At 36.1% G+C, this 27,683-nt stretch overlaps 1 protein-coding gene across 1 annotated transcript in view; it reads right to left on the bottom strand.

The window, feature by feature from the left end:
* The window catches only part of LOC145694523 (uncharacterized), a 108,582-nt gene extending 102,289 nt beyond the window's left edge, over positions 1 to 6,293 (bottom strand). The window contains exons 1-3 of the mRNA XM_081770837.1: positions 6,184 to 6,293; positions 2,571 to 2,633; positions 1,589 to 1,642 (exon numbers count right to left, since the gene is read on the bottom strand). Of these exons, the coding sequence (XP_081626963.1) occupies positions 1,589 to 1,642; positions 2,571 to 2,633; positions 6,184 to 6,233 (167 nt within the window). The 5' untranslated portion in view covers positions 6,234 to 6,293. The remainder of the gene's footprint in view (positions 1 to 1,588; positions 1,643 to 2,570; positions 2,634 to 6,183) is intronic.
* Between the last annotated feature and the right edge of the window lie 21,390 nt (positions 6,294 to 27,683).

The following is a 27,683-nucleotide window of genomic DNA, read 5'->3' as shown; positions in this document are numbered from 1 at the left end:
CGAGGGAAACACTTGTAGCTAATTAAACATACTGCATTTTTTATAGTGCTGTATATTGTTATGATTACTCTATATAATCTACTCTATTTAAAAGTTGCTGTCGTGCCATTGCTTATTAAAATTTTACAATAAAGTAATATTAGAAATCCTATTCTAAAATTACACAAATCACACTTATTTTCTGTAAGTTGGCCATCTGTCTAAGTTGGCCATCTGTCTAAGTTGGCCACTTTTCAATGGAACCAATGGTGGCCAACATAGACAGGTTTCATTGTATTAAAAGACGGATACATTTTGCGAGATATATTCACTTTCACGATATTTTCCGAAACCATCTCAATTCGCGCGAACGGAAGATATAAACTGATTTTATTTCTTGTTTTAAAAACTTCTTTTAACTCTCCTTAATTCGCAATATTTCCGTGGTATCATATTACGACTGGAAAAATAATTTTGAATTTTTCGGTTTACCATAATATACATATACAGGATGTTTCAAAACAACACCGACAACGTTTGGGAGGTGATTCCTGACACCAAGATAAGACAAAAAGTATAGACCATCCTGGGTGCACAAATGCTTCCTTTCGGAGTTATAGGTTGCCGAAAACGTGAAAAAAAAAAATGAACTTTAAAAGTCCATAGTTCCAAAACTATGGGGCCTACCGTAGTCGGGTCAAGACTTTATTTACAAACTAGTATGTGCCCTATCCAAATACCCATGTGTCGGAATCCTGCGGTACTCCCACAACAATTTTTGTAGAGGTAATTGGTGAGTACTTCATATTATATGCCCGTAGCCAAACTACCTCCATAAAAATTATTGGATGAGTACCTTAGAATTCTGAAACATGTATTTTTCGATAGCGCACATAGTTTCTAAGTAAAGTCTTGACCTGACTACGGTAGATCCCATAGTATTACAGCTATGGACCTTTAAAGTTCATTTTTTCACTTTTTTGGCAGCGTATAACTCCGAAAGGAAGCATTTGTGCTCCCAGAATGGTCTATACCTTTCGTCTTAACTTGGTGTAAGGAATCACCTACCAAACGTTGTCGGTGTTGTTTTGAAACACCCTGTATACATAATACGTTACAGTTTTATTACATTCAGAGGGAAGTGAAGTCGGCAAAAAAAAATAATTTTGAAATGAAATCTTTAAGTTTTACGTCCCATAGTTATGCCGGTTAGGCTAAAGGAGACGGTGATTATGAGAAATGAATGAAATGGTGGAATGAAAAAAGTGGGAGGAAACGGGAGAACCCCGAGAAAACCCACGCACACGGTGTTTGTCCACCACAAAGTTCACTTGGCGGAAGCTGGGATCGAACCCGGGACCCCAAGCACCAGAGGTGAACGCTCTACCACTGAGCCACCGTGCCCCCCAAAAAATAATTTTATTTTTTACCAGCTAAAAGAAGCAACATTAACTAATGTGATAATCCTTCTATACAATTTTTTTAAGCTGTACATAATTCTGTCTTTAGATCGTAACGATAAAACTTTTTTTTTTTTTTTTACCGGTGTCACTTCCAAACTCACTGATTAAATTAGTATTTATATGCATTTGAAAAAAATAGTACAAACTTTGGCATGACTTCAGTTCCAGCACCATCAGTAGATTCAAGGGGAGTGGAAGCTCTGAAAATAAGTAAATAAATTAATAAATAGATAGCATCGCTTATTACTTTATAATGTTGTTGTCATTTTACTAATATTTTTGTAAAACGGAAACGAATTTACTCGCATGCATATATGTTCCTAAGAAAGTATTCTTTAATTATCATCAAATTTAAAAAATAAGTGAAGCTAATACTAAAGTAAAAAATAATAATCCATTATTTCTACTGGTTGTCATCTTAGTATTAGTTATTTTGATAATCAATGTAATTTTACGGTGAGTTTATGACAAAAAAGTTACTAGTAATCTCTTGTAAAATAACAGTAAGAGTTTAGGAACCAAAGTTCTTTTCCCTTGCCATAGTGTTTGTTAATTATGTTCCAGTATTCTCGTTTGACGTTGTTAGGTGGGCATTTCATTAATACAGGAGGAATATTAATGTCGAATCCATAGTTTTCGGGGTTACTAAACGACATTTCCGATGCCGTTTAAATCCAAACTTAGCCCCCCTTGGTACTCCTAAGCGGGGGATGGTGACATGTAATAATAATTGAAAATGACCGATATTAGTGTCGAATTCGTAGTTTTTGGGATTCCTAAGTTGACTGGTGACAGTTTTGGTGCCTTTTATATTCAAAATGAAATATATTCACCTCGTGCGAAAAACGTGCATTCTGCTAGTCTATTCTTAGGTTTCTAATCTTATATTTAAAATTTATATATATGTGTACACACATACATAAGTACATTGCACATTATTATATTTAGTGTCGGCTCCTGAGGAAAGTCACATAGAAATTTAACTGTTATGGCTAGGGTTAAAAAAAGAAAGAAAGCTTAGCTTATGTGATGATTCTTGTATACAAGTTTCTCAAGCTGTTTGAAGCTTCCTTCAAGAGCAGCCACTGATTATTATACTAGTATTTAGAGAAGAAAAAAAATACAAACCTTGGAGCGGAGAACTGCTCTCCACTTTCATCACTTGAAACAACTGCACCAGCAGAAGCAGCCCTGAAAATAAATAATAAATGAATAGATAAAGAATTCTATAACTTGAATAACTATATAATGTTATTATCATTTTATTAGTCTTTCTAGAAAATAACGATTTAGTTATTCATATGAACCGTTATATTACAACTAGCAGCGTTCACCCCGCTTCGCTGCGGTCACCCTGGAACGCAATAAACTTTGTTACTTAGATAATTTTTACTTTTTCGCTTTCAAGTGATATGATAAAAACCATAGAAGATTGGAGTAAATGTTAACATTATATCGCCTGTCATTTATGTTAACCCGCCGAGTGACACGGTCATGTGGGTTGCATATAAATACGGTTAGATTTAGCTATGATGAGCTAACAAAGGATTTGTACGTTATGGACACTTGAATGGTCAATTATCTCAAGACACTGGTAATTGAAAATTAAAGTGATATGATAAAAACCATCTAGGGTCCAAATCTTAATAACCCCCCAAAAATGAAAGAAATTGGTTCAGCCGTATTAGCGTGATGAGCTAACAAAGGATTTGTACGTTCTCTTTTATATATATAGATTAACAATATTTATGTTAAATTGCAATTTTACAGTGATTTTTTTTCAACACATTTGGTCGTAGGCTATTGTAAAATAACTTTAAGATTTAACTCAAATATTATTTCCTGTAATATTCATTAGGTTCTAGCCCAGTTACCTAGAGTAATTAATTGAGCCACTAAAGCAGTAGAAATGAAATGAAATGAAATCTTTAAGTTTTATGTCCCGCGGTTATGCCAACTAGGCTAAAGGAGACGGTGATTATGAGAAATGAATGAAATGATGGAATGAAGAAAGTGGGAGGAAACCGGATAACCTAGAAAAAACACGCACACGGTGCTTGTCCATCACAAAGCTCATTTGGTGGGAGCTGGGATCGAATCAAGGACCCCATGCACCAGAAATGAACGCTCTACCACTGAACCCCGCGGCCCACGTTTATTAAGGATTAATACAGAAAATTAGAAATCAGAATCTTTTAATTCCTTTTTTTTTAACCACAGGGGAAAGAAACTGAACAGCCTACACCTGTTCTATCGGCTTAATAACTAAACCAGGGGATAAAAGTGAGGGGGAACGTGGGTGGACGTCGATCCTCCACTTCCAAAAATATCTATGTAGTACCCCCGATTCCTAAAAGAAATACAATGGACAAAGAGAGGTACGGGGAACGGCGTGACGTAATGCGTCCCCCTTCCTTTTTAGATCCACTTTTACTTCTGAACTAAACTAATCACGCCAGGTATATAGACTAGATCCTAATGGACGCTAATATACATGTATGTTTTAAATGTGTATTTGTATATATTATAGTGATTTTTTTTTCATTTTGTATCCAATATCATAAGTTTAAAAGAAGTCAGCTGTTTTTCGAACGTAAGAAGCTGTGAGGGTTTAAAATCAAATAAAAAGCATCTGAAACACAAAATATTACTTCAGTTAACACAGCAAAAGCTTCACTAACCATATACTGTTTTATCTTATCTTACTTTTAAATGATTTCAATATTGTATTTTTCTAGCCTCTACTTTCTTCTGATACACTTTTTAATTTTTTTATTTTTGTTTACAGTATTCACATTTCGAGTGCTGACAGTATCTTTGGCATAAGTGCTGTATCGCCGGACCAATTTGAAAATCGCAAAAAAAAGTACCAAACTGTACTACATTCGGTTATATTTGGTTGGATTACATTAAGTTTCGTTAGATTTCGTTACATGAGGCGTGCAGTATTACTGTACGGATCCATAGCATAAGTAGTAGCAGGCCTGCAACCAGAAGGGGACTACGGGGGGCCTCGCCTCCCTAAACTTTAGTGTTCCCTCCAAACCTCAATACAAAATGCTATTATTAATACAAAAAACAATTTGGAGGAGAATTTTAATGACTTACTTCCCCTAACATATCCATGCCCCCCCCCCAAACCTCTGTGGCTGGTGTCGGGCCTGAGTAGTAGTAGGAACGAGTTAGAAGCCCCGCAGGGGTTAGTTGAGTTCTGTTCTCGACATGAAATGTTCAAATGAAAGACTTCCCCAAATTTTTCTGTACATTTTACAATCTATGGATCCGTATAGTGAAACAAGTGTACCTCTCCGCGAAATAGTCTATCCGCCTCCACACACAGTGCCGCTTACAACATTTAAAAAAAAAAAAAAAAAAACAAAAAAAAACAAATACAACCACTTTCTTAACTTTTACTATTCCCCTTACCTGACTTTCACTCATTCTTCCGTATCTTTGCCATAGCATTTTCTCTGTATGCCCATATTTATGAAAAAAAAAAAGTCTTCGAATTTAGATTTAAAATACCACATGCAACGTGATTTGTTTAATTTTGTACCGTTTAAATAAAAAAAAACAATGCTAAGGATATATAGGCATGGCGCCATCTTTGAATTTACCGTTATTGCAATGTCATATATAAAAATTTAGTGCATATTATTTTATAAAACCATAATTAATTAAAACGATAATTTCAACTGAATGCACTCATTGGAAAATTAACTTTTTATAAATCACAGAGGAAATACTAAAATTTTCAAAGAAACTGAAGAAAATAAATATTTTTTTACCGTTTCTAAGTTCATGAACAAATATTAAAGATGGCGTCGCTTCGCTAATCAATAACATTTTTTGTCTGTTTTTGATTATAGATATTACCAGGATTATAAGTGTGCTTTAGGAAGAGATTCGAATGCTGTACACATTTTTAGAAAAATCTATCCTTATTATACAAAGTAAAATTAATCCAATAAAATTAACAATATTTTCTCTACCCTTTTAGGAACTTAAGTTGGAAGGAAGCACAACAAATACCACTACAAAATTTACGTTTCATAATTATTTTATAATTTCGCGTAGTTTACAGTGATTTTAAGACTTAGATTTGCAACTAACAAACTATATATACACAAGTAAAATATGTTTGCAACCCGAAAATTCTTTTCTTGTCATCGGAAATGAAAACAGAAACAGTTATATCGTTTCAGTGTAACGCGTCGTCCGCCATCTTGCTTATCATACTTGACACGAAGTCTTTGTTTTCAGAAAACTAAAAAAAATGAACATTTTCGTAACTGAAAGTTTAGAAATAGAAATTATTTTGATTTAGAAGTAGTTTCGCTTCGTAAAAAACAAGAAAATAACCTGAACTTTAAAGATAACGCAATATTTTCACTTTTTTCTTTAGTATTCAGACTCAAGACAAAGTGAAGTTACGCCCATTTTAAAAGTTATTTTGAAGGAAGCATTTAATAGAAAGTTAATGTTATATATATATATTTTTAAAAGTAAGAAATAAGTTTCAGCCCGAGCACAAAATAATACTGTAGAACTAACTGAGTGACTTCCAAAAGCCAAGAAGGAATACTGTGTAAATATGGCTGCCTGTAATGGCGGGTTGATATGGTGGGATAACTGATAATATGTAGTACACACACACAATTTTCGCATACACAAAATTTCAAATATGACTACGTGGTGTAAATTTTACAAATATGCTAATTACATAAAGCTAATAATTTACCTTTCGGGTTTTTGCTTCTGTTGCTCGTCATTCTTCTCCGTCTTGTCCATGATCTCAAAGCATACGTGTCTTCTTTCGAAGTGTGGTCAGCACAACACCTAACAGGCGCTATGGTATTACTGTATACGCCCTGGTATCACGTCATAGGGGCATATCCAATCATTTTTGCTCATCTTCATGACGTAAGTGACACTTGTCTAACGGAAATAGTAGTAGTAGCAACAATAGAAAGCTTCTAGAAGCTTCTGGAAGCTTCTGGAAAAAATATTTATTTGTATTAGTAGTAATCGTATCACCCGACGCGACGGTTGTTCCGTTGAATGTGTTTACGCCCATTGGTATGTCGTATTTACAAGAAGACTTTTCATAACATGTTTGCGCCCGAAAAATCGGTACAAAAGGCTTTTGAAGCGCCATTTTCTTCCAAGAGTAAAGATGGCGTTTTACAAAACAGCATGGAAGATATTTTTTTAAAAAAAGAAGAAGAAGAAATAAATGATCCTTTCGTTTTCAAATAAAAGATTGCACTAACTTCAAAAAGCATATGAGTAACACCAAGTAGGCACAAGAGAGGGGAAAAAAAGTTGGGGCATTGACGGTTTTTAATTTTATTACACTGTAAAAAATTCATATGTAAATTTACAAAAAAACGGTGGCAATATGTTTGCCAAACCAATCAATTTACACCTATAAAGTAAAATTACTAAAATGAAATGATGTAAAATCACATTTTTATCAATAAAAATATTTTTTCTTATAAATTTGTAAAAAAAAAAAAAAAAAAAAACAGCGAATTTTGCAATTGAAGGGTAAATGAGTTTACATTGATATTTAGTAATTTAAACTACATATTTTTTTCCAGTGTACTAGACAATGAGCAATTAAAATTTTCGGCCTTTATCATTTTTTTTTTTTTGTAATTTTTTGAGAATTCATAAAGAAACAGAAGACCTTCATTTCTCCAAAATATCTTACACTACATAACAGTGGTGGTTCTAGCCCGAAGCCGGGGGGCATAGGCTCCCCATTTTTTTGAGTGACAAAAATATTTATTAAAGCTATTATTTACATATCTTTGAAAGTTTATAGTAAGAGCGTTGGCTTTCATTTTTTTATTGAAAATTTTTTGAAACATCAGATATACTTTCAGTTGCAGTTATTCTGTTATGCAATGTATAAAACGATACTTAAGGTCCATAATGTTAACACCCAACCTAGCCATAAATATCCATGAGGGTAGAGTTAAGTTGGAAATTTTTTGCAGAATCCACCAAAAATTGTAAATCAATTTGCAAACACAGACAATCGACAAAATTTGTTCTTGAATGGATCAGAATTACATGTTTTGTCGCTGTATGCTGATTGTAAAATATAAGAAAATGAAGACAAAAAACAATGAAAGCAAAAACACCCGCAAACAGTAAAGATGTCGGGTTTCTCTTTATTTTGCACGAAAATAATAATAATAATAATAATAATAATAATAATAATAATAATAATAATAATAATAATAATAATAATAATAATAATAATAATAATAATAATAATTGTTACAATTTCTTGCTATTCATTTCAAAATTTTGCTCATGATATATCTATCATAGTCTAGTTTCTGGCCTTCACCCCTTTGAGTATTTACCTTCTTGATCCGCCACTGCAACATAACCTGATTTTCGCCAAAGATTTTGAAAATTTTGAAATTTTAAAATTTTGAAAATTAATTTGCTCTGCAACTATTACCAAAGAAACTGTCATTAGTTTTACAAACCCAAAAGTGTCTTAAGCATGGGCAAAAATTAGTTATGGAGTTCTTTTTACATCAAAATCTCGTGAAACAATGCGAGTTTACTATCAGGAAAGATTTTAAAAGGGTGAAGTTGTAAGATTAACATATTTTTCTTCATTGAATCTAGAAACAACTTGTATGCAAATTGGTAAAGATTATATAAACATCTCTGTTGCTTATTTGTTAAGGGGAGAGCTTTTATTCTTATTTATTAAAGGAAGAAAATTCATTAAGACTTTTAACTAATTACAAAAGCGATAGAACTCCAAAAAAATATTACAAATGCTCAGACACTTATTTCAGATCCAATCAATACTTACTGAAAATTTTCTTGTACGTTTTCTCGGGATATTCCATTTTCCTCCAACAATGTCATTCCACCAATTCTTGCATCATCATTCACTTGCCTTAATCATCTGTCCCCGTTAGCCTAACGGGCATAATTGTGGGACGTTAAACTGAAAGGTTGCATATGTTCCAAAAATAATTTCAAACAAGTTAGCCGGTTTTTCATGATGTGATCGGGGAACAACAAACAGCGTCCATATCGTAGTGGCTCAGTAGTAGAGCCTTCATCTCTAGTGCATAGGGTCCTTGGTTCGATCCAAGCTCGCATGAAGTGAGCTTTATGGTTGATAAACAGCGCGTATGTGGATTTTCTCGGGATTCTCCCGTTTCCTCCCACTTTCTTCATTCCACCATTTCATTCATTTCTCATCATAACTGCCACCTTTAGCCTTGCACTTATAACCTTGGGACGTAAAACTTAAAGATTTCATTTTTTTTTGAACGTACATATCACTGTGACGAAAACAATGTTATGGAAAGTTCCCCCCTTCTCCCCCTAAAATTGGAAACACTAGGACGGGTGTACGCTTATTCTTAATGAGGAATTCATTTACAGAGTTTCATCGTCCTAATTTTGAGGGCTCATGAGATGCTCTATTTTTGAGTGAAATTTTTGATCTCCTGCTCCTCTCTAGGATGTGTTTTTGAATCAAACTGAGAATACAAAATCCTAATTCGAGTTTCTGTGATTTAATCACACATAAGATCAATATCATTTTATTCTTTTTTTAAAAAAAAAATACAGTGCCCATGGATTTTCTCGACCGTTTCCTCCCAACTTCTCATTCTATCAAGTTTTCCATCATTATTCACTTGCTTTAATCATCGTCTTCCTTAGCCTAACAGGCATAATGGTGGGACGTTAAACTCAAAGATTTCATTTCATTTTAATTAAACATATTTTACACTAGCTAAAATTCCTGTTCTTCAAGTGAAGATAACATATTTATGGAATGTATTTGCACCCTTTTCCGTTCCCCATTAGGATATAGTTCAATAAAAGAGCAATGGTAAAATCCCATCACATATTGTGTAATTTACATAAAGTTTAAACCACCTACGCCCTTAGCGCATACCCTTCAAGCTAAGTGGTGTAATATAAAACCTAGCTTGAGGTAGGTATTAGCTATGGTCAGGGGTAAAAGTGGATCTGCAAAGGTAGAAGGACGGTAGGTAGTGGCGTGATATCACGCCGTCCCCCTGCCTATCTTTGCCCATTGTAATCCCTTTAGAAACTGGGGAGACGCCGTACAAAATTATTGGTTGTGGGGGGACGGCGTACCCCTGCGTTCCCCCGCACTTTTACCCCTGGCTATAAAAGTAAGTTTAGTCACCTTAAATAGCTATAACACTTTCGATATAGTAATTAATCATTACCTGGTTCCATTTATATATAGATAAAGACAAATTATTATTTCTGATACTAGTTTTTAATGCTTTAAACACATATAATCTTGACTTATTATTCAGCACATATGTTACCTCGTAACCATAGCAATTATATATGAAAAATGACAATTGAAAACAACATACACATCTTAAATATCACAAACACAAAATTACTCACAAAATTCGCCTCTGATTCCCTTTCCTGCAAACAGGCACAGGTAAATTTTACAATATACAACGTTATCGTTGTAAATGGGGCCCGAATGCGGACTTCCGTAGTAGTTTGACTACAAAGGAAAGAACCCTGGAAAACTTTAAGACACTTACTTTTTGAACAGCCCCTGTATAAGTACCATCGTTCTAATATAAACGTAGTTTAAATATAAATATAATGCAATACATTTTTTTTAAATGATTTCTTGATATAAAATACAAATTAACAAATCTTCAGTGAATAATTTGGAAAGAAACTTTGCAACAAATCCACAGAGAACAAATTCAAACGAAATCATTGTTAAAACAAATGCTCATCCCCTAATGAGCAAATTTTTTTTTTTTTTTTTTTTTTTTTATAATTATGGAAGAATCATTTTTCTCCTTTTAAAGAAAGAATTCCTTTGTTAATTGGTCTCAATATTTGCATGCGTCATGACCTCAGAAGGAATTAAAGTTCAAACTAAGTCCAACCACCGTTTTCTAGTCTTCTCAGTAGGTTTCCACAACTTAATTTCATCGATGTTACGTAATCCTAAAGTTTTGCCTGTCTTTATATCCATAAGTTCAAATACTTTAGGACTAAATTGTTTAGTACATAAATAAGGTCCGGCATACAACTCACAAAACTTGTATATCCTCGTTAATGCGGCGTCGCTTTGAGGATGTAACCGTACAAATTAACAATTCCTCAAAGTTATAAAAGGAAATTGTAACAAAACTATAAGGCATAAATTCAATAATATTTGCAGTTAACTACCATAAATTAACTTCGTCAATATTCCTTAAATAATGAGTTTTACTCATAATCAAAATATTTCATAATTACATAATGTTTTTCGACAGAAGAACATATCAACCATAAACGTAAGCAAAGGTCAATTTAATACAAATCCATCGGACGCCCTTTTGGATAGTTCAAGTTATACGCTCGAAAGGCTCACTTAAACAACATTGTATTCCACAATCTATAGTATTTCCATAACGATTAGGCTCAGTTACAGTATTTGGATTTCTATTTACAAAACTCCTCCCATCTGCAAATCGATTTTGTGAAAATCTGCGATAATTGTTATTTCTGTTGGAATTTCTGTTGCCATTTCTAAAGTTTCTAGTTCTATTTCTGCAACTAGATTGTGCCTGATTACCGGTACCATTATAGTTATTCCCTCTATTATTAGAACCAGTTACGTTAGAATGATTCTCAGGTTGCACATTTATATTACTAACAGAAGCGTACTGAATTGGATTACGCCTAGAATTAACCTGACCCTTATCCTGGATTCTATTATTATTATTATGAATTATTGACTGACTTTCATAGCTTTGAACAACCATGATCAAATGATTGAAGCTAATACACTGTACAGTCATTAACAATTGTTGTAACCTGTATGGCAGCAAAATTCGGATGGATGCAATAATACGGGATTCAGGATAAGTGGGATTTAGAGATCTTAGCTCATTGTATGTTGATACCACAAACTCGGTAATACTTCCATGGAGTTTTGGACTGTAGGATTTAGTTCTTAAATTGGCATCTCTGTTTGCAATCATGAAATCGTTCTCATAATTTGACAGTAAAGCATTTTTGAAGTCAGAATATGAGTACAAACTGCTCCTAATAGCTTTATACCAAGTTAGACAAGGCGGTAGCAGCACATGTGGTAACAATTTTAGATATTGGAACTCGTCTATACCTATCAGCCCACATTCATCTTCAAACTTTTCTAGAAACGATCTAGCAGTGATATCCTCTGGTACTCCACTAAATCTAGTAAGAGACTTAACCTCACTAAATCTTATGCGTTTACCTGTATTAATTTTCATACGTCTGTTAAAATTACGTCGGGATGACTGTCTCCCTCTTCTTTCTGTATCTATACTTTCCTCTTCACCGCTTGATGACGTGTTGATTTTCACTACTCTGCGATGGGGACGATTACGTCGGGATGACTGTCTCCCTCTTCTTTCTGTATCTATACTTTCCTCTTCACCGCTTGATGACGTATTGATTTTCACTACTCTGCTATGGGGACGATTACGTCGAGATGAAAAGGCAGAGCGTACTTCGTTCCCATGTCCATCCTCTTGTGATATATCCTCAGGGATAACTTTCTCTTTCAGCAAATTGACCTCTTCCTGTAACCGCTTAATATGGTTCTCATGCACGCATACTGAGGATTCTAAATCATTTACTGACCCTTGAAATTCATTAACCTTTTGTTCTATTTCTTCTAATTTTCCATCGTATCGCTCAAATCTGGTGATAATGCATTGATTCATGTGAGCAAGTTCACTTTGAACGGCTTTCCATTTGTTTTCATGAGATATTCCTATTTGTTCAAATTTCGCCTCGAAATCTTGGGTTTGTTGGTTGATCTTTTTCTCAAGATCTTCCTGAAGCTCCTTAATTTGTTGACTTTGTTCTTCCTGTAGTTCCCTAATTTGGTGAGTGTGCTGAGTCTGACCTTCCTTCATTTGTTGGCTTAATTGTTTCAACATATCCATAACTTGATTGATAGTTACAGATTGCAACATGGTTTCTTCTGTGCTAGTCATAGATTTATCAGTATTCTGTACGTTGGCCATATTTACCTTTCGTTCTATCTTTCTTCCACTACGTAAACACGTATATTGTATATTCATAAGTCCCTTTAAATAAACTTAAAACCCCGTCTTTACTGATCTTCAAGACTGTACAGGGTCCCGGGTTACGTTGCACCATATAAAAGTAAGTTTAGTCACCTTAAATAGCTATAACACTTTCGATATAGTAATTAATCATTACCTGGTTCCATTTATATATAGATAAAGACAAATTATTATTTCTGATACTAGTTTTTAATGCTTTAAACACATATAATCTTGACTTATTATTCAGCACATATGTTACCTCGTAACCATAGCAATTATATATGAAAAATGACAATTGAAAACAACATACACATCTTAAATATCACAAACACAAAATTACTCACAAAATTCGCCTCTGATTCCCTTTCCTGCAAACAGGCACAGGTAAATTTTACAATATACAACGTTATCGTTGTAGCTACAGTACAAAATTTGTTTCTAACGGTTCAGCCCTTTCTCCGCGATAGAAACAACAAATGACATTTATTTCAGTGTGTCAAAAACAGTTATAAGAATGGCCCCATTTTCCCCTTAACACCAATATTTCGAAAACGCCTGGGGAGGGCAATGTCCTCTTAGTTTTGTGAGGAATTTATTTTTACCGACTTTTATCATTCTAATATGGACATTACGGAAGTTAGAGGAGAAATATTAAGAGAGCTTTGAAATGTGATGTTGGAGGAAAATGGAGAAGATAAAATGGACAGAGAGAGTAACAAACGAAATTGTTTTAAAGCGTATAGGAGAGAAGAGAACACTTTAGCCAGCATCCTTTAATTGGAAACATTTTAAGAAGAAATTGTCTTCTTAATGCAGCCATAGAAGATGGAAGGAAAAACAGGTATAGGAAGAAGAAGAACATAACTAATGGATGATTTGAATAATAGAAAAAATATTGGGAGTTAAAAGAGGAAGCTTAAGATCGAGAAATATGGAAGAAATATTTCCAGGGCCAAACCTTAAAAAAAAGAGAAAAACTCGTTAGTCCCAGGACCTGCCAAAAGGCAGAATATACAAAAATAAAAATAACTTGAAAGAGTCGTGATATATTAACAGGTATACTTTTTAGCTGAAAACTCGATCCTGCATTCTCTTAGGGCAGGGATGCAAATAAGCACTCGCCCACTCGCCCGGGGCGAGTGGTTCATCGGTGCGGGCGAGTATTTAATATTATACCGATGCTAAGTAAATGATTTCTATTGTGGGATGTAGGCTAGTAGCTTTTTTCTTGGGTGAGTAAAATTTTGTTGCTTATTTGCATCCCTGCCTTAGCACATGCCGTTGAAACAAAATAGCATAATAAAAACCTAACTTGAGGTACGCACTGTGGTACAAAATAAATTTACAACCTTGTTTAGGGAGTTTCCTCCGCATTTGCTACGAAAGAAGTTCTTCGCGCGCTCCGTATAAGTTACTCAACACTAACAAACTTATGTGTATAAATGGTTGCATTTTTAAGTTTTACATAACTGCACTTCCTAGAAGTTATGCAACACTAACAAACGTATATGTATAAATGGTTGCATTTTTATGTTACATAGCTGCACTTCCTAGAAGTTATTCAACACTAACCAACTATATGGATAAATGGTTGCATTTTTAGGTGTAACATAGCTGCGCTTCCTAGAACTTATGCAATACAAATAAACGTATATGTATAAATAGTTGCATTTTTCGGTGCCACATAGCTGCATTGACTTCTCTGGAAGAAGTATTTACCGGTATTTTTTTCTCTACGGCACCTTCTATTCGAGATTATATTTGTCTTAAATTTGACCATGAATGCAAAATTTAGTTGAGATCAAGCGAACTCTTAGAAGGAAAATATTCAAAACAGAAATGCATTTTTAGGGAGAAGATAGAGCTCTGGTCGCTAGAAGCCGCACAATCAGTAAAAGTTTTTTTACGAACAAGTAGAAGTGTCACGTGTATACTATCTGAAACAGGTGGATTAGTATGACGTAGTATTTTCTCAATTGTTAATGAAACCGGAAATAGTAGTGATTTCTATCACTTCCAGGTGTAGAGAGATAAGAATGGGGAATCAATATAAGTTTCGGACGCTTAATTGCATGTAGAAAACAGTTCCTCGCTATCTATTACCGTTATAACTCTACAATGATAAAAGTTCTTGCTCAGAATGGTAAGTGGTTGATTTATGCAACTTTCGGTTTGAATACAAGGTTAAGAGAGATGTTACCCATTCTAAGAACGCTAAATCGTTATCTCTTATCGCTTTGCTCTATGCAATCAATATTGAAATCGGTAATTGGATTTAATTGCTATGATTTTTGGTTTTAGTAAAAAGTTAAAGATGGAGATGAAATGAATGGAGATGAATGTTTAATCGATAGATTCAAATTGCTTCCTGTTATCTATTACTGTGTTTGTTCTATAGTGATCACCGTTGAAACCGGAAATGGTCGATTCCTAACACTGCTGGTTTAAAATGTCAAGTCCATCAACTAACTCCATTCCAAATTTTGAACCTGTACATCTTGGCCTGTACATCTATGGTAACCCATCAAATAATTCTCTCCTACTTTCGGTCTTCCGGATGGACATACAGCCAGACATGAGTTTGTCTTCCAGACGAACGGACACACGAACATACATGAATTGTCTTCCGGACAGACGGACACACAGACAGAAATAGTTTTGTCTCCAAGACACACGGACACACATGGTTTTGTCTTCCAGACGGATGGACACACAAACAGGTACGGTTTTGTCTCCTGGACGGATGGAAAACACGGACAGATATGGTTTAGTCTCCTGGAGAGACCGAAAGCACGGACAGATGTGGTTTTGTTTCCTAGAGAGACGAAAAACACGGACAGATATGGTTTTACCTCCTGGACGGACAGAAAACACGGACAGATGTGGTTTTGTCTCCTAGAGAGACGGAAAACACGGACCGATATGGTTTTATCTCCTGGACGGACAGAAAACACGGACAGATGTGGTTTTGTCTCCTAGAGAGACGGAAAACACTGACAGATATGGTTTAGTCTTCTGGAGGGACCGAAAACACGGACAGGTACGGTTTAGTCTCCTGGAGGGACGGAAGACACGGACAGATATGGTTTAGTCTCCTGGAGGGACAGAAAACACGGACAGATATAGTTTAGTCTCCTGGAGGAACGGAAGACACGGACAGATGTGGTTTTGTCTCCTAGAGAGACGGAAAACACGGACCGATATGGTTTTATCTCCTGGACGGACAGAAAACACGGACAGATGTGGTTTTGTCTCCTAGAGAGACGGAAAACACTGACAGATATGGTTTAGTCTCCTGGAGGGACCGAAAACACGGACAGATACGGTTTAGTCTCCTGGAGGGACGGAAGACACGGACAGATATGGTTTAGTCTCCTGGAGGGACGGAAGACACGGACAGATATGGTTTTGTCTCCTGGAAGGACAGAAGACATGGACAGATATGGTTTAGTCTCCCAGATGGCTGGATACACAAATAGACATGGTTTTATCTTTCGGATGGACGGACACACAGACACATATGTTTTTTTCTCCCGGGCGGACGGATAGGCATGGTTTTGTCTCGCGGACGGGCAGACACACAGGCAGACATTATTTTGTCTCCCAGACAGACGGACATGGTAAATATACAGAAGGAGTTTTGGTAAATGTAACTTCGTAAATATAAATATTCTTTAGGTACGTATCTTCACAAACAAATTTTGAAAAAAAAAAAATTAAAGCAATATGTGTGTCACTGTTAACATTGTGTGTGTTAGTACTAAGAGGAGACAAAACTCAATAGATAGTACTTAACACTGTATTTATTTACATGTGTAGAACATAAATAAATAAATAACCAAGTGCTTGCAGAGCATTTACTCTGAATCATCTCCATTTGATTAGCTCAAGATGATCTTTGAAATGAAATTAAATAAAACCTTCCAGTTTAAGCTCCCACAACTATGTCTGTTATTCTAAGAGAGACGGATAATTAAGACCACTGAGTGATGAGGGAAGAATTGGTTGAAACGGAAGGAAACGGAAGTACCCCGAGTAAATACCCACGAATACGATGTTCTCCGCCACAAACTTACTTGACTGGGATCGACCCCAAGACCGCACGCGCCATAGGTAAGCGCTCTACCACGTAGCCACCGTGGCTCCCCTCAACATGATATATGTCTTATCTTTGGAGAATTTTAGAATATTAGAAACCAAAGTTCAAGAATTAATCATCATTTTTTAAGGCTATATCTCATTAACAATACTATGCAGACACGAACCTAGAAACTTTTTTTTTTGGAAGGAATCCAAAACTCTAGGGGGTCCAATACCATAATTGTTGGGCGGAGTTCAGATTTTTGTGTGGGGAGGGAACAATACTACTAAAATTATATCTAAGTAGCATTGAGGCATTGTTATTTTACTTCCGAAAAGATGATAAGTAATTAAGCACTGCACATTCTATTTTTTTTAAAAAATGAACTAGGTTGTTTTATAAGAAAAAAAAAGAGTACAACTGAAGTGTTAGGTCGAATCTTTATGCTATATAGGAAAGGGGGGCAAGAGTACGCAAATTTTAATTAAACTTATATATTTTGGTAAAAAATACTTACAACGGAAAACTTTTACGTGGAACACAAAACTTGAACTCTCCTTTACGAAATGTGAACTCAACTTTTATATACCTCTATTCTTAGAGGAACTAGAACTCATAAAATGAAAACATTCAAATTCGTACTCTTGCCCCTATATGTGGGGCAAGAGTACGAAATTAAAGAGGCAAGAGTACGCACCCAAAAGAGCATTAACAATTATCACAGATGAAGGTGCCTACTCCTTTATATGATGTGCATTATTCATGCCACCATTCATGACATCTTGCGCACTTGATCCAGTCTTCTAATGGTGGATCACTGTAAATGATATTCCATAATGGACACTCGTACACTACTTCCTCACTGACCTGAGGAGTTGTAACTACAATTTCGGTTGTAGCTTTCCTGGTGCAAGATGATGATTACCTTTGCTCTTTGGAGGGCGCCGTTTCGAAAGTAAGTTCTGCTTGAAAGGAGAGGATGTCACAATCTCTGATTGACTTCGAGAAGATCAAGATCTACTGGTTGAGTGCTTGGTAGCAGTTGGAGGAGGACTGACAACCACCAAAGGAGTGCATGATGTAAATGGTCCACATGGGCCCCTGCTTACCTCCAGTAAAGATCTAGTTTACTGGTTGAAGGTTTGGTAACCGATGAACGAGCAGCCAGCAGAGAAGTGTTTGATGTGTATAATCTGCATGAGCTCCTGCTTGCTTCTAGTGAGAACCCAATAATACTGGTTGAAGGTTAGGTAACAGATGAATGAGAACGAGCAACCGGCAGAAGAGTATTTGAAGTGGACAGTCCTCATGAGCTATTGCTTGCTTCTAGTGAGAATCTAGCGTTACTGTTTAAAGGTTTGGTAACAGATGGATTAGGACGAGCAACTGGCAAAGAAGTGTTTGATCTGGATGCACCGCATGGGTCCCTTTTTACTTCCAGTGAATCATCCGATGAACGATTTTGGGCTCTATTCAGGTCTGATGCTTGATTTGTTGCTTCAGGAATGCTTTCGACTTCAGTCCTGGCTTCTACATTTAAGTCTATCACATCCACAACAGAAGGAAGAAAATATTTTTCGGTGAACACATCTGGATTCGGTAGGACAACTCGAGATTCTTGAAGGCTGGATACCAATGGTTGCAGCTTTGTAGTCATCATCATCATAGGTATTCTGCCTTTATTGGCAGGTCACTTGTCGCAGCTGAGAAGTTTCCATGCTCCACGGTCCTCCACTAACTTCTTCGTCTTCACGTATGATCTTTCTGTTTTTATATCATCCATTAATAGTAGTCTCCTTCGCCCTCTCCCTCTCTTTCCCGCCAACATACCCTCTAGGACGTCCCTCATGACACAATATCTTCTTAGGCAATGTCCCAACCAGTTTCTCTTCCTCTTCCTAATAATATCTAAAAGTGTTCTTTTCTCATCCACCATTTCTAACACTCTCTCATTCGTTTTCCGCTCGACCTAACTAATTCTTTCCATTCTTCTCCACACCCACATTTCGAAGGCTTCCAGTCGATTTTCATCACCTTTACGTAATGTCCACGTTTCCGCCCCATACAGTACAACACTCCACACGAAGCATTTTATGAGTCTTTTTTGTAGTAAGCCTCAGTAAACAAACTCGCAACTTGGAATTATGTGGGATAGATGATTCCTCATCCATTTATCACACACAGTTGAATATGAGGATTTCATTGGGTCAAAAAAAGGAGCGATCTAATGGTTTCAAATTATGACTGGGATTTGGTGGTAAACTCAACATCAGTATTCTATTTTGCCTGCAGAAATCAATCGCTTCGATTGAAATGTGAGAGGTCTGATTGTCAACAAGTAAAAATACCTCCTTCGTAACAGAATTTGATCGCACACGGTGTAAATAATATAACCATTCTACGAAAAGTCGTGAGTTGATGAACCAGAATTAGATATTCCCACAGAACCTGGCGGCGAGCCATCGAATAATTCATTTGTTTTGTGGAAAATATCTGGGGAATAAAGGAACCAGATGCACTCACCATGAAACAGCTGTTAGGTTAACTCCAAAATCACTAGATACAGTTTTATTCACAACTGATTTTTAGTCGACTTTTGGAACTTTATGAGGAACCATATTTATTCCAGTTTCGTACATGTTGTAGATATCCCGTGGAGAAAAACCGTTTTGTCTTACAAGATCTTTTAGACAATTAAAAAAACATTCAACTTGTGGCTTGCTAAAACCACGAGCTCCCCCCAGACCAGTCTTTGAAGGCTGTTGCAAAGCAATTGTTAAATCTCTACGACGGAAAGACTCTGTCCAATCTCTTTCTGCCATTCGATTCACACGACTAAAGGATATGGGGCATCTAGTTACGTTCAGCAAAATTGTATGCCATTCTTCGTAGAACTTTTAAAGTTAATTCATAGAAGAATTGATCCAGTAATGTGATATATTGCACTAATTCGTTCTCCATTTCTTCGGTAAATAGGCCTACTGGCTTTATTGTACCTAAAGACGTTGCAGATTCTCATTCGAAAAAGAAAAGAAAAATCCTTAATTCTCTTTATATCAGTAATGGGAATGCATAGGATACAAACAAATCAGATAATATTTAGACCCTATATATTTCCAGCTTATTCCATCAGTTACAGAATGCTTGTCACCTACGAGGGTAACTTGAAAACTTCTCGACCTATCCTTGATGAAGCTACATATTGTCAAATGTTAGGTTAGGTTAGCTTCATATATCTTTATAGAATCCCATACCAATCATTGGACTGATATCGCCTTATGCAGAGTCGTTTTAACGTATGATTACTAAAGGACTGACTACTACAGGAAACATACGGTATTCGAACTTCTTAGTATGGCACTAATCACGCGTCAGAACGACTCTGCATAAGGCCCATTGAAATTTATTACTGAAGACTACTGACATTTAAGATAAAAGAGGACAAAGCGTAGTATTTCTGAAACCTGAATAAAATGAGCAAGCGTAACGTTATTCAATAATTGCAGATGTCACTATCTCATACGTTTATCTGTTTCGAAAACTCAAACACCACCTTAGATACTGTTATGTAAGGAATGGTGTTTAGAATAAAAAATTATCCCTTGTACATAAGAAAATATCAGGATTCTTCAGAATTCTTAACGTTAGAGGCTACATATGGGAACCAGTATTCATAAAGTTTGCCGTCACTCTCTATTACAACGGAATCTACATTCTTTTTTGATTGTTAGTACTAAATCAAATTGGATTCTTTTTTCATAGAACAGAAGGGGCAAGAGTACGCACGCGTACCCTTGCCCCGTAGGTATCTGCGTACCCTTGCCCCCTCACTACACAATTGATTTTCCCGTGATGTTGTACAGCCAACTGTTGGAAGAAAGTCAATTTACTCCATCCTGTCAAACAATGGATATGTTAGAAACTAACGCGTTATAGTACTTTGATATCGTTATAAAATTGTGTAAGTTATTCATTAATTACTTATGTCCCAATATTATATCAAACTATTAGAAAAACATAAATAATTACCTAGATAGCTTGTAGTTTGCCGCAGCACACTCAAACTTGTTTAGGTTCTAGACGCCATTAACATCAAACTCCACGTGACGCATTATTGCCATACGCGAATATATTCACCTGATTTTAAGGAATCGTATCCTTACCCCCCACGTACTCTTGCCCCCCTCTACTCTACCAATTAATTCTCTGCTATGAAAGTATAAATTCATTAAGAAAATGTATATACCTATGTATATCCAGTTACGAAGTTTCTTTGGGGGGGGTCTGGAACCGGTGGACCCCCGCGTGGGTGCGCCACGGATACTGCACATGGTAATCTTGCTAGTGTCATAGTGAAAAGTTTGATGAGTGTATATAGGTATGCCTCAGCATTGCTTTCATTTTAATTTATACCGTACAGGAATGAATATTTAGATTTGAGAAAAAAAAAGTTTTCCTAGACTTTCTCGGAAATTACGCATAAGGAATTTCCATCTCATCCATATAATTTCTTTTTCTTACTTCAATTAGATATATTGATTCGTTTACATCTCGCTTTCGAACAATTTTCGTCTCTGTTAAACACTATTAATTTTGTAAAAAAAAATTTGGAACTATCAACTCCTTGAAGAAAGAAGCATCTTTCTATTTAATAAAATATTGTTATCTGCTTGCAGTTGATGTGAATTCTTCAAAAGTTAAAACACTTTTCTTCTTCTTCTTCTTCTTCTTCTATTGTTTCGTGAGGTCAAGACTCATGTGAACTGAGGAGAGGGAGCTAGGTGTTCCACTTTCTTGAACGGGAACTGAGCTCAATTGCATCTATACGAAAATAGAAGGAATGCAATGCCCTAGTGAAATAGAATAGTGTAGCCATGAAATTATTTCAGCTAACAAATACTCACCAATAAATTCAGGATTCCATATCAAAACATCTGCTTATAGAAGTCATATGCGTTTGATTCAATGAAGATTAAATTTTTTTTCACTTATTTTTTTTTCATACAGAATTCGTATGAGATAGGTTTACGAATCACTAATCAAACTTTCACATCAGGGATCTAACCAGGTACACCACATACCGGAGGTAAGTTAGCCACCTTGGCTCCAATATTCCAAATAGTAGCAAATAGTATTGATTTGTATCCGATCTTATACGAACTCCGTGTGAAAAATAAATTAAAAAAAAAAAAAAAACAATGTTCATTGAATCAGACACATGACTTGTATAAGCAGATATTTTGATATGGAATTCTAAACTTATTAGTGAGCTTTGTTAGCTGAAATGACTTCATGGCTACAGTACAGTGTGTTTGAAAAAGACCTCCCTAGTTTTAATGTGTCCTAGAATCTGTACAAAGTGACATACACTATTATAGTTTGTGGTGTTTGATTCATCAACTCTCCAAGTTTGGCTCCTCTGCAGTTGGCAGGTCTGCTTGTCCTTGAGACGGCACCAGTGCTGGTTTTTTCCTCTGTTTTCTCAGTTCAGCTCAGGTAGGTAGATAGGCAGGGCTGGCCCAATACCTTGGCCACCACGATGCCCAGACTTAACCCCACTGGACTTTTTCTTTTGGGGCCACATAAAAAATGTTGTGTACAGTGAAAAGATCAGAGATATCAATCATTTACGGGAAAGAATCGTCGCGGCGGTTGGGACAGTTACACCTGAAATGTTGGTGAATACGTGGCGAGAAGTGGAATATCGTCTCGACGTGTGCAGGGCCACAAATGGATCCCATGTTGAAGTCTACCAACATTAAACAAAACTTGAAGGAGTTCTCTTTCATGATATGTACTCATTGATGTAAGTTTTCATTCATTTCCCAATTAAATTTATACTTAAAATTTTCATTCATTTCCCAATCAAATTTATACTTAAAACTAGGGAGTTCTTTTTCAAACACCCTGTATTCTGTTTTACCAGTGTTAGAGCTCTCACCTCGGGTGCGTGTGTAGGGTCCCTGCTTCAATCCCTGCCCAAGTATGTGGTAGACAACATCATACCCATGGGTTTTCTCGGGAACTCCCGTTTTCTCCCACATTCTCATTCCACCTACTATTCCATCATCATTCACTTGTCTTAATCATCCGTCTTTCTTAGCCTAAAGAACATAATCGTGGAACGTTAAACTCAGACATTTCATTTCATATCTATATGAAATATTGTATTTGAGGCAAACTCTCCTAGCAGGCATTGAACCTGGACCACGTGCTGAGGAAGAAGACGCTTTGTCCACTAGGCTATTCGATTGCCGTCGGGGAACCTTTGAAATTTGAACTACGTATTACTGCTGTTGGAACTCCACCTTAAGCTGTAAGTTCAGGTCTCACAAAGCCGCGAAGCTGAAAAAAGGGATGTTGAAATCGAACCAACAATACAATCCGCTATACCATATGGCGGACTTGCTATTCATTTGAATTGAAAATGAAATGAAACCTTTGAGTTTTACGTCCCACGATTATGCCGGCTAGGCTAAAGGAGACGGTGATGATGAGTAATGAATGAAATGGTGGAATGAAGAAAGTGGGAGGAAACGGGAGAATCCCGAGGAAACCCACGCACACGGTGTTTGTCCACCACAAAGTTCACCTGACGGGGCTGGGATCGAACCCGGGACCCCAAATATCAGACGCTCTACTACTTGAGCCACCGCGGCCCCTCAATATATTTCGTAACCATATTTGATGACAACCCTCTTATATGACTTCAGTATCTCCATATGTTGTAAGATATGTACGATTTGATGAATATAGTAAGTTTGTCAATGGTATAACGCTTATCTCTGGTCCGCTTGTGCAGCTTACATTGTGGACTACATTTAGCGAAACAGAAATTAACATTTTAAGAGCTAATGGTAATCTTTTAGCCTATATAGCTCATTAGCTATACTATGTAACTATTGTCTTACTTGTTAGGATTAGGGTCCGGAACTAGATTTCTGATCTTTCGGCATTTATGGCTATGTTAGTCCGTCACAGATGATGGATGGCATCTCTCGGCGATCACACTATCTGAAGAAAGGGAAGGAAGGAATCGGTCTGGGACTTGTATATTAGGTACCGTCCCGCTATTTGTCTGGCGGAAGTAAGGAAAATCCAGGGAAACCTCACTCAAGATGGCTGGCATGAAAAAGTTTTTCCCGAAAGAGTGTACCCACCGGGAGTCGAACACAGGAGCGCTCATACTAAAGGCAAGAGGGTTAGCAACTATGTGAGGCGACCGCTGCCATCTTTGCTAATCTCATAGCGAAGTTCTAATGAGGATTTCTTTCAATATATAAGTTCCACCTCAATAACTGGCATAGTTCTTGTACAGCGTTAGTTTTTAGGTTTACAAATTTAGATTAGTAAGTTCGTTTCTCGACTTTGTATGTTTGTTAAAGTACACATGAGCATTTGCAATCACGCATACCGTTTTGTTCAGCTCAATCAGATCCATCAATTGGCGTACATCATAACATCATATGTTTGAACTTTTTTTTTTTTTCGTTAAATGCGCATAATTAGGGCGCGGAAGTTGAGGAAAAATCCTCTTTTCTACGAGTGCCCGAAGACAAGGCTTAACATAATATATTTTCATTTTGGGTCATTGTAAGCCAGAAAAATGGTGGATTTTTATTTGTCCTTTTTTTGCCTTTTTCGGCGTTTTTTCGTTTATTGGTCCTTTTTTTAAACTTTTAATAGGTCTTAATTTTTTTTTTTTTTTTTTTTTTTGCCCTTCATCTTTCGACAATAAATTTACTGGTCATTAACTCGAATCACCACCATCTCTTAAACATCTTTTCTTTAGTAAAGAAAATTCAAAAGATAACACATTCTTCAACGACTGGACTGATAAGACCAGATCTGCATTAATCACAAGTCAGATTAGGAGGAGTAACAATGTCCTCCACCAAGGGGGGATGAGGGCGGGGAAGTTTTCTTATTTTAGTTAGTACTTCAGTTTGTGGAAGAAGGACAGACAGTTAACCTACCAGAAGCTTGTATTTCTTGAGTATTATATCCCTTATATATGTAATTCTAATTAAATTGGGTCTTATTTTTACGTTCTTTTTTTTTCCAGTTTTTAGGTCCTTTTTTAAAAGATATTTTTAGTTTTTTTATAGGTCCTTTTTAAACAATTTTTAGGTCTCCAGCTTCCGAGCCCTACTCATAATATTGTAGATTTTTAGTAGTATAGTGCGATTTATGTATACATAATTATACAAGTGTTTATTCTTGAATATTAGTTACTTATATTTCATTGTTGTAATGTAGCTTTAAACCATACCACTGGCTTTTGTTAATCATAGTACAAATTTATTATTTGTAATAGATATTATTAATCGTAAATATCATTATTATACATATAAAATTCCACGTCCGGATGAATCCATCTGGAGGCCCCCAGCACTAGAAAAAATATGTGGCCCCTACTGTCTTCGCTTAACACATTGCTGTACGAAAGTTCATGAAATACACGTAGTTCTATGACATCAACCATGTCATACATTAGATGATATTACATCTAATAGAACTGTCCAAATGCATAGAAAAGTACACAAAGTTACCCTTTCCTAGCAAATTCCTTTATTATATCCTGGAAGTCAGGAGAACTGGTCACCACATAAATGTGTTTGAAGTAAACCGCCTATTATTGTGGTCAAAAATTATACCCTGACTCCACGCATACAGAGTTTATAAACAGACGGAACTTGTTGACATAAAAGGAACATAATCTGTTGTGCATCTACACAGTGGCTAAATTTTTCCTGCCGGATTTGGACTTGATATTCTATCGACGCATGAGAACCAGAGGAACGTAACTCCAAAAATGCGGTTTTCGTTTTATTCATGTTTGGACATAATTTTGAAAGCCCCACTTGCTGTAAATGGAACGCAACGCCATCTATTGTCCTTATCGAACATCTGTTGTAATGTAGCTCAATTACCATCTTATTAAAGACACATCTTTCTAAGGAAATAATATTTTTGTCCTCTCGCCTGTAAACCTACGAAAATGGAGTTACTCTCCTCTGGTTCTCATGCGACGCTGTAATAATTACATAAGACTGCAGAACAATTCTATTCAACGAGAAAATATGAATCATGCATGATTCTCATGCACTATATTCAATCTTTTTAAAAACTGATTTATAAGGCACTGGATATAACAAACAAAAACATTTGTTTCATATTTTATCTTATGATGATCATTGTATCTTGTACCGGTATGATTCTTTTCAGACAGACCGTTGAGATTTTCATCAGAGACGAGCCCCTCCGTCCATCAGAAGTCCCTGGTCTACAGCCCTCTTAAGCTCTTCTTAATCCCGCCCTATAAAATTCTTAAAATAATTCAAAATTCATAATAATTTAAAAATAAGTAGTTTTTTTTCCCTTTTTTTAAGATTCGAAAAAAATATAAAAAAATGAAATCTTTGAGTTTTACGTCCCACGCTTATGGCGGTTAGGCTAAAGGAGACGGTGATGATGAATAATGAATGAAATGGTGGAATGAAGAAAGTGGGAGGAAACGGGAGAATCCGGAGAAAACCCACGCACACGGTGTTTGTCCACCACAAAGTTCACTTGGCGGGGGCTGGGATCGAACCCGGGACCTCGAAAAAAAAAAGAATGGTATATGTCTATATCATTCTCCCGTAGTTGATTTTATATTTTTCAGCATGGCCAGTTGCTGGGGAGAGAGCCACGAAACATTTTTCTTAGGGAGAAATTAACATAATTCACGAAAGGAAAAGGCCCTCGGGTGATGGGGGAATAACCACAAAGTTTTTCCTAACCACTTATTTCTATCTACCAAAATTCAAAATTGAAGCGAGGTCGCCGTGGCTCAGTGGAAGAGCGTTCCCTTGTGGTGTATGGGGTCTTTGGTTCGATCCTAGCTCGCGTCAAGTGAACTTTGTGGTGCAAACATACAGTGTGCGAGAATTTTTTCGGGCCCGTTTCCGCCCACTTTCTTTATTCCACCATTTCATTAATTTCTCATCATCACCGTCTCCTTTAGCCTAGCCCGCATATCCGTGAGACATAAAACTTAAAGATTTAATTTATTTCTTTTTTCAAAATGGAAGTATCATTCCGATATGACATGACGCATGTTAGTTCACTAGATGGGGATCCTGCTTTAAGTAATCAGCAATATCAAACTTTCTTTTTTTTAAAAAAAAAAAGGCTAGTGAAAAAAAAATATTAGGCTTGAAGTAGCAAGAAGCAAAACCTTGGAGTTTTCTCCAACAACGCAGTCCCCATACGGGAGCCCCCAACCTGTTGATTGATTAGACTACAACGCATGCATACAATTCTTTGCTCTTCTCAAAGGAATGCTAGAGCTATCGTTTCAGATGAGTCACACTTCCGCTGAAAGGAAGAAAGAAAAAAAAATGATATTGAAGCCTCTCTTAGCCACTTCGAGTATTTATAGCCAAAAAAAAAAAAAAAAAAAAGTCAATGCTCTCCCTACAATGAAATTTCTTATGGATAGATAGACTTTTTTCTTAAGGGATTACATTAAAAATAATCATTAACGAACTAAAACCTAGTTAGTGCACTTGCCTTACTATTTTAGATTTCCGAACTCTATTATCCATTCAGGCGCGCAGCCAGAATTTTTTGTTGGGGGAAGTCCAAGTTTTGGGAGAGGGTGCCCAGTACTACAGGCTACTGTGTTTGTGTAGTATTGAAAGGGTATTATTCTTAGAGTTACCATTCGTCCCGGAAAATACGGAACCGTCACGCAATTGAGATCTGCGTTCGGAATCGAGAATGGAGAACATATTGCCAATGAATTAACCGTTAAAAAAAAAAGGAAAAGATACATCAAAAACAGACAAAAATTATGAAAGGAAATATCATACATTGAATGAGCTAAAATAGACTCTGAAAGCCACGAAACATAACAGATCGTGGTAAATTAAAAAAAAAAAAATACTTACCAAGGGGGGGAATAAATCATCTGTTTACGTCTGCGTGGAAAAGGTCTACTAAAATGACTAAAATTATGTTTACATAATATTTGAACCACTGGAACTAATGTAACAAAGT

This window comes from Thermobia domestica, chromosome 9 (assembly GCF_964235325.1).
Source record: "Thermobia domestica chromosome 9, izTheDome1.hap1.1, whole genome shotgun sequence".
NCBI classification, from domain to species: Eukaryota; Metazoa; Arthropoda; class Insecta; order Zygentoma; family Lepismatidae; genus Thermobia; species Thermobia domestica.
The sequence above is the reverse complement of the archived record's forward strand: the minus strand, read 5'-3'. Positions and strand labels throughout refer to the sequence as shown.